This window comes from Belonocnema kinseyi, chromosome 2, assembly GCF_010883055.1.
Source record: "Belonocnema kinseyi isolate 2016_QV_RU_SX_M_011 chromosome 2, B_treatae_v1, whole genome shotgun sequence".
NCBI lineage: Eukaryota > Metazoa > Arthropoda > Insecta > Hymenoptera > Cynipidae > Belonocnema > Belonocnema kinseyi.
The window spans coordinates 128,058,376-128,067,519 of NC_046658.1; the positions used below are offsets into that span (position 1 = coordinate 128,058,376).

At 34.6% G+C, this 9,144-nt stretch overlaps 1 protein-coding gene across 1 annotated transcript in view; it reads left to right on the forward strand.

Moving 5' to 3' along the window:
* Positions 1 to 9,144, forward strand: part of LOC117167661 (otoferlin-like) — a 193,299-nt gene that overhangs the window by 122,407 nt on the left and 61,748 nt on the right. Inside the window, exons 23-24 of the mRNA XM_033352752.1 lie at positions 1,903 to 2,029; positions 5,140 to 5,327. Coding sequence (XP_033208643.1) covers positions 1,903 to 2,029; positions 5,140 to 5,327 — 315 coding nt within the window. The remainder of the gene's footprint in view (positions 1 to 1,902; positions 2,030 to 5,139; positions 5,328 to 9,144) is intronic.

The following is a 9,144-nucleotide window of genomic DNA, read 5'->3' on the forward strand; positions in this document are numbered from 1 at the left end:
CAGTTATGTCACTTTTAGTTATTTTTATTTAACACAGCACACAGTTAATATTAATTGTTAACTGGGCCCATAACCTATTAGAAAACAGGTTATGAACAACAAGAAATGTATTTAATTAAAAGAATTAATTTATTGAAGAGCACTTTGAAAGCACGTCTTTACTCATCAAGATCTGATTTTGAACTAACTATGAAACGTATCACCAATATCACATTCATGCACTATACACACTTAAATCATGGTTTACAGTTTATGTTACTGAGATTACGCATAGCTCTTGAAGCTTTATTCTAAACATCTTAGAATCGAAGAACACACACGACTTATAACATATCATTTTCATTACTCTGAAATGTAGATTATATTTTGCTCTATATACATATATACAATAGTTGAAATAATCTAACAATTATTTTCCCAATTTTTATCGCGAAAAGTCTACTCAAAATTCCGACGCTAACAGAAACGGTGCATGTTACAAAAATCTAGTTGTATTCTTCAAGAACCAAAATCCTACTTTTTTAAATCCTCTAGGAGACTTTGTTTTTGCGGGGAAAAATGTTATTTGGTTCATTGCATTCGGCCCCTAAATTGTACAGAAAAAATCCTTATCCTGATAGCCTGAAACAAAACTTTCATTAAAGCCTTACATTGTTTTATGTGGTTCAAAATCTTTATAATTACAAAAAAGCACAAAAACTTGTGGAATAATTTTTTTTGTAATTATAAAAGCTTAGAACCAGATAAATGTTTAATATTAAAGAAATTTAAATAAGACTAAAATCCTATTTAATTTTCAATAACCAAATTAATGAGCAAAATTCCTGAAAATAAAGCCAAGAATCAAACGACCAAATTTGGATAACCACCATAAAATGTTTCTATTGAAATTTAAAAAAGGATACAAATGTTTCTAAAAAAAAGAAAAAAAATTCTTTTTTGGTAAAAAAAGGAGGAATGGAAAATGAGAAGGCTACCAACCAAATCCTCTTCCTTTTCTTTTTCATTTATTTCGTCTTTTTTATTTTTATTAATATCAAATCACAATAAAAAACATTTTTAAAGAATAATCTCCAACGTTTTAGCACGTATACAGCATCCTTATAAAAGCAAAACAAATAAAATAAATTAAATTAAAAAATTAAAAAATTTCAAGCAGGGAGGAACAGCAACGAAATCAAAATGCTCTCTGCCTGGCACCCGCAAATCAAATAAATGAAATATTTAATATTAATCGAATATTTTTCATTATTTTATCTTATTTAATAAATTGGTTTGCCTTAATAAGGTTGCTGTATGAATGCCGAAATTTTGGTGATTATTTTTTACAAATGTTATTTTATTGCGAGTTGATAATAATCAAAATAAAACAAAAAATAGAAGAAAGGGGATTTAGTTAATTGCCTTCTCATTTTTCTTCTCTCTTTTTTATTTTTCTTCCAAAAAAGAAATCTTTTTTTTTCTTTTTTAGAAATTTTTTTTATCGTTTTTCTAATTTCAATAGGAAAATTTTATGGTAGTTCACCAAGTTTCTTTGTTGGATTCTTGGTTTTATTTTTAAAAATTTTTCACAGATAAATGTTTCCTAGTGCTTTATAATTAGTTTCAAATTTTTTTTTCAATTTGATATCCTAAATCGTGAGGAGCTAAGTTACAATCCTAGTTGAAATTTAATATGCGTATGGAGTTAAATTGGGAACCTTAAAGTGGAATCTGATTCAAAATTACTATTTATCGTTACCAAGCTTGATAAATTATTTACCAGTTGATAAACTAAAAAACGACTTGCTAAACGTGAAAGTCTTGAATATAAGGTTTTGAGAAATGAGGAGATAAATCTTAAGTAAAGCTCTCCTCCATTTATACTCTTTTTCTTGTTTCTTTTACTCTGAGCTTAGAAAGGGAAGATTGTATGGCTTTGAACGTCCTTCATCATTGGGATGAGTTCCCTATCTGCGGTTGTCCTTTAGTACCTGAGCATCTTGAAAGACGACCACTTTTCAACCACAAGAGATTAGGGCTGGAGCAGGTACTGAGGCTTAACACACAAATTATATAAAAAACTTACGCACAAAATAAAAATTTCGAATAACTGATTTTCTTTTTTAATTTTCAAATACAGCGAAACTCTATAATAGCGCCAATTTTGGCGCCGACGGTAGGTAAGAACTAACTTATTATAGCCTGTCCGATTTCGGTTGTTCACGCCTGAGTGATCTCCTGAGTGACAGACGCAACACCCGCTCACCCCGCGCAGCTTCTGTTAGACCTATATGCAACGCGGCGTAAATTCTCGGAAAGGCTATAGAGGGGAGGGCTATTGCAGACTTTCACTGTACTTAAATTCTATTGAAATTTAATTCTAAAGTATGACAAGAAGGAAATCAGTATTATAAGTTTATTTCTAAAGACCAGCGGTTTTTTTGAAAAAAATAAAAATCAATTTTCTCAATAAACCCCCCTTCAAATTTTGTACCAATTTCTTTTTAACTTGTACTTTGACAATAAAGATATCTTGTAAGTATGATGCTTACTAAATAACTTTTGTAGCCAGTAGAATTATTTTTTGTAACAAACAAATTTTCTACTTTTTGGTTGTTTCAATGATAGATAAAAAAAATTTCAAGATGAAAGTATGCACCTCTAAAAAAGTTCTATAAAAAATGTTTTTTGTTCTTTTGCGACATTTTTCATGGTTTACGAAAAAAATCAAAAACTAAATTTTTAGGGGGAAAAAATATCCCTGCCTCAAAATTGTTTAGCCCGAATAATGTTTCTAAGATGCCTTTCTTTCATTAGCAGAAACTTCAAAAATATTATTAAGACAAATAAAAAGGTGGGGTTTTCCCGAAATTATACTTTTATCATGTTTTTAAACTTTGAAGAAAATAGTAAAAACGATTGTCTTAAAAAACCTCACATTTCTATTTTTTAAAATATTTTTTAAAGGTTTCAACTAATCAAAGAAAGGCATCTTAGTTGCAGCATGGGGGCTAAACCATTTTTGAGGCCAGGGGAATTTTTTTGTTCTAAAAATGTATCTGTTGAATTTTTTTCGTGAACTATGAAAACTATGGCAAAAGAACAAGAAACGTTTTTCGTGGAACCTCTTTAGACCAGCAAACTTTTATCTTAACATTTTTCGTATCTATCATTGTTTCGAAGAAGAATTAGAAAATTCGTTGGTAACAAAAATAATTCTACTTGCTACAAAAGTTATTAAGCAAGCCTCAAAATTACAAGATATTTTCATTATCATAGTACAAGTATAGAGGTTTAAAAAAATTCGGAATTTTTGAAAAGCAAAGCACAAAATTCAAATACGCATAACTTACTAAAAAAATGATGCCTGCGTATAAAAAAAATCAAAAATATTTATGAAGATTTCAGAAGATTAGAACAAGAATTTATAGAATTGTGAAGACAATTTTTTTATTGTACATAATGTTACAAAATATAAAAAAAAGTTCGAGTCAGTTTAAAAGATACTTAGGGGTTTTAGAAGTTGCGAAAATATTCGAAAATATTTTATAAATTTCGGAAATATTTCTAAATTATTACATATTTTTAATATCACTAAATGTTATAAAGATCCAATTTCTCTTTTGTTAAATTGTCTTTTAAGATTCATTTTTTCCAACATTAAAAATCATTAGAAATTTTTCCGGGAACTGAAAAATCTACATTTTGTTTTGAATTTTCGAAATCTTTCAAAAATTTTATTTATTTCCTTATCTTTTAAAAAACTCTAAGTCTTCTAAATATCTTACTAAATGATTTTTCGTATATTTGCTCGCAATGTAAAAAATTGCCTTTAAATCTTATAGATCATTTTCATTATTTTTTAAATCTTCTAAAATTTTATTAATTGAAAGAACTGCAGATTAATTTTTCAAATTTAAGAATCATTTAAAATTTTTCGATTAATATCAAAAAGTTTTTGATTGTCTTCAAAACATTAAATTTTTCTAAAAACATTTTTTTTAATCTTTGAAAAATATCTCATATACTTCATCTATTTTCTTCTGAAATTTTGTAATTTTGAAAAATCAAAAAACTTTGGATTAAAATATTTTACATTCTGTTTTGAAATGTGAACAAATAATTTTTTAAATAATTCTAAATCTTTATTATCTCTTAAAGTACATTTTTAAAAATAAAAATTCATTCAAATCTTCTTTCTTTTCAAAATCTTGAAAAATCTACAGTATTTTCTTCCTTTTTTTAATTTTTACAAGTTCAAAATTATATTTGAATCTTTTCAAAACTTTGAAACTTCTCTGAATCATACTAGAAGTATTCCTAAAAATTTTAAATCTATTAAAATTGCAAAGTTTTGCTTCAAAGTCTTTTATATTATGTTTCAAAATTTGTAGCCAAGACCTATGAATACAAAACTTTTATTTTTTTTTAGTGATATGGATTTTTAATTTTAGACTCACGCTAATCTACAGTGTATATATACACCTCATAAATTAAGATTTTTTTAATTTGCAGTCCACAATTTTAATTTAATCTTCTATATAAAAGTGTGAAAATGATTCTAATGCAGTTTTGTGAAAGTGTAAAAATACCTTGCAGCAAAATTTTATGAAAATTACTTCTTAATACTAAAAAAATTTAGGATTATAGTTTTCTTTGTGAATAATTTTTATGAATACTTAGAAACAAATTTTATCACAAAATTACTTTTTTCGAAATTTTTATATAGAAAATAGATAACACGGACAATTACAGTGAAACTCTTCTATAGTGCTGATGTTGAAGCCAACGAGGGGTTGGAACTAACTCATAATAGCCCGCTCCGGTTTTTTGTTCACGCTTGAGTGCTCGCTTGAGTGACGAACGCAGACTCCCCCCCCCCCGCACAACTCCTTTTATACCTACCTGGGGCGCGGCGTCAATTCTCGCAGGGCTATAGAAGGAAGGGTTATTGTAGAATTTTAATGTATTAATAATTATTAATAGGTAACTAAACTGAAAATCAAAAATATATTTTTCAGACTATTTTTTAGATTTGTTTCTCAGACTAGTTGTATTTAATTAAGTTTCCACTTTGAATAACGTATTATCTCGGAGACGGGATTGAAGTGGATGTAAAATTTGACTGCTCTAAATTTCCTTGACGGTTTTGTTCAGGGCAAGTTAGAAATGTGGATAGACATGTTTCCGATGAACGAGCTTCCGCCAAAACCGGCGATTGATATCTCGCCCCAAACCCCGGAAGACTTCGAACTTCGAGTAATAATCTGGAATACCGAGAACGTTCCTCTTGTTGATAATCAGTTCCTGACCGGCGAAAAATGTTCCGACATCTACGTCAAAGGGTACAGTAAACTTTTAAAAAATATTTTTATAAACAATTTGTATAGCGATATGTGAATACAGCGAACACATTTAAAGATATTTTTTGTTTAAACGAAAATTTGGTTAATATTTTAACAAAAAAATACTTTTTTGGATTTATTTTGGCTCTATCAAACTATGTAAGGAACATTATAAAAAACAACAATCTCAGAGAAAAACACTTGGCAATGGTACGACTTCTCATAAATGCCGATTATGACTCCAAACAGTTGCTTCGCTTTTTTATTTTTTAATCGATTTTTTATTGAAGTGCAAAAAAAAAACATGCAATGTATGGATTTTTACTAACTTTTAAATTAAACTGAATCCTAGTCTTCTACAGAGCTCACCAAATACCCACCTAATTAAAATAAATACACATATAATGAAGATGCATATATATATATATATTCCTCTAGAATCAAATCGAAGGGCCTATGACAAAGCCACCGAACGCGATCTCGGGTTGCGGATAGAGGGTACCTGTACCAAGGGTTTCTGCTGAATATGGATACAAAAATAAATAGGCAGTCGCGAACAATTGTCCAAGGGTGGTCCCGAAGGAATTACCCCCCAAGCGGTGTTGTGAAAACCGTTCCGAAAGCTGAATGGCACTTGGGTGAGGTTATCCTTGCATGCGGGGCTCTACAAGGATGGACGAACCCCTTTCCCTAGCTTCTCGTGGGAACAACAATGACAACACCAAACATAGTTGTAGTAAGTGCGGTTCAAAACAACAGAACGCGCAGGGCTCCCGAAAATGGGTCGGCCAACAATGCCGACCAATATAGAGCTGGGGGAGTCAATGAAAATGGATTCAATGCGATGGATCGGTGGGATCTCGCGACCTTTGGGTGGACGGAGCGACTGAATCACGACTTGCTGGAGTGCTAAGATGCGAGTGTGGCCCCTGAACGGGGTTACATGGCACGGCTGCATACTGCGTGGAGCGAGAAACACCCGGAGCTATCGCACTTTTCGCAGCAACGTCTGCGAAACCATGCTGAACTACTCCGAAAAAGGGCTATGTAAGCGGAACGCTTACTCTACCACAGCTAGAACAAGATGGCAACAGAGAAAGAGAGGCGACACTAAGACCAACCGCGGACAGGCATCCAATAGAGGAAGAGCGATGCTTTACGACCCGGAGAAAAATCAACACCAAGGTTTCTCTCAAGCCTAAAGATCTGGCTGAAATGGATGACGAGCTTCGTGGACATTTTTCTGAAGAATCCGACCTCTGTTCTATCAATTATTATGTGTATAATGCAGCGAGAGCTTTGGCCGATGCGAACCGTAAAACAAAACCAACGGTTGATCATAAGACCAAAAGACGCATGCATCAACTTACCATAAACGTAGGTCATAACTCCGGACCCGTTATCACACACTTAACAAGTCAAAGCTGAAGACCATCAGGCAGCATATTGTTGAGAGAATACGGATACTATCTGACGCTAAGAGAAGTCTAGAGCGAAGGGTCAGAGAAAATCAACAGTTTCACTCTGACCCATCTCGACTCTTCCAAGACCCTCCAGTTACTGTCGAACACCCACCAAAACCAGAGGAGGTCGAAGTATTTTGGAGAGAAGTCTACCAAGTGCAGCATAGACTGGATGAAGACTCAGAAAATATGAATAGCTTAAAGAAGTTATGTGTTGCCCTCATAAAACCTGATAAAGAATTCCCACCTATCACTATCGAGGAGGTGAAAAAAGTATTAAGTGAGATGAGGAACTATTCCACACCGGTACCAGATTGTATCTAAACCTTCTGGTGGAAGAAGTTTCCTTCAACCCATCAGCAGTTGCCCCGTATTTTCACCTTATATTTGAAGTCGAAACAGCCGATTCCGGAGTGGTTGGTGGAAGGGCGCACAATACTCCTGCCAAAAATAGGCAACTTAGCTGACCCGAAGAATTACAGGCCAATAACTTGTCTGAACGCACTATATAATATATTCACAGCTATCCTAAATGATAGGATTGTTCGGGCAATTGAACCTGTGTGACAAGAAATGTATGAACAACGAGGCTCAAAGAAAGGCGTAGCCGGATGTCGGGAGAACCTGCTCATCGATAGATGTGTCTGCAGAGATGCAGCATTCTACCAGCGTGACCTATTGATGGCCTGGATTGATTATCGGAAAGCTTTCGATTCGACCTCCCATAGACTTATCATCTGTCTTTCGGAAATCTTAAAGGTTCATCTGCAAATAGTTAGGTGTATAGAGAGATTGATGCTGCTGGGGAAACCAGATTTACTATCCCATCTGGAAAAAATCGTGTGACAACTAACAAGGTCACCTTTCAGAGAGGTGTCTTTCAGGGCGACACCATGACCGCACTCCTCGTTTGAATGGAATTTGGGTTAGACAAATACGCCAAGGTTTATTTAAAGCGAGGAAAACTGAATGGCATCGCTGAAGATCCTGAGCTCGTTGGTAGAAGCGCTATACAACACTTTAGCTCTGGAGAGACTTATACATACCTGGGCGTGCCGCAGAGCCGCATTCAGGATGTGACATCTATAAAGGATACTCTCCGAAGCAGACACAAACGTCTTATCCGACAGATTTGGTCTTTCGAACTGTCGGCTAGGAACAAAGTATCTGCAACGAACATGCTTGCCATCCCGGTAGGACTCTATTCATTTGGAGTAGTTCCATGGACGAAGAACGAGCTCAGATCCCTGGATATCGGGACAAGAAAGGTTATGCATCTGAACAAAATCATGCATCTTAAGTCTTCCGTTCGGCGACTGTACATCTCACACCGTCAAGTTGGTCGCGGAATATTGAGTCTTGAATGTCTTCACAACAGGATTATTCTGGGTACAGCACATAGAGTTGCAAATGGAAGAAACCCTCTTCTTGAAATGGTCAGGAATCACGAAGAAGTGGGCGAAGAAGCGTTTCTGTACAAAGCTGCGGAGGAGGCTGCTGAAACACTCGGACTTGACTTCTGTATTTGGGGCGAGCAAAATGCATCAAATCTCATCTATCTCGAGTACTCACTCCTGAAAGCCCGGATTAAGAAAGCACAAGAGAAAAACTTTCGTGAACAGCTCCTCGATAAGAGGATGCACGGCATTTTCCACAGAAATGTCAAGGATCAGTCAATGTCTTGTGAGCTAACGTTTGCTTTCCTTAAATCGCTCGGATTGAAGTCTGGTACGGAGGGTTTCATTTTTGCATGCCAAGACGGTGTAATTTCCACCTTAACATACCGTCGCCACATTTTGAACCAAGACATTCCTGGTGATCGCTGCAGGGCGTGCTATGCACACCCCGAGCATTTAACTCACATACTATCTAGTTGTCCAACTCACGCGGGAACGACCTACATTCAAATGTATAATGCTGCACTAAGAGTGCTTTATTATCATCTCGGTCAATCTTACGGCATTAACCTTAATATCGCTCCTCTAAATGCTCCTAGGGAAATCGAGTCAATTGTCGAGAATGGGAAGTGCCGCATATACTGGAACTTTATATTCTCGACAATTGTTTCTGTTACTCACTCGAGGCCTGACATGTTTCTTCTTGACTTCGAGAAGCGAACCATATTCGTTATTGAATTTTCGGCTGCAGCTGACAAAAACATCATAACCAAGGAGAATGAAAACGATATGCTAAAACACTTGCGGGAAAAATGCAGAAGGCCTTAGTCCTTGAGTAGCTCCGTGTTCTTAGGGGTCACGAGGCTTTTGCTGGATCGTCGTATTGATTTCTTTACAGACTGTAACCACATGTCTCACGGTCGTGAGATGTGGTTGTGACTGAAATTTTACCGCGAT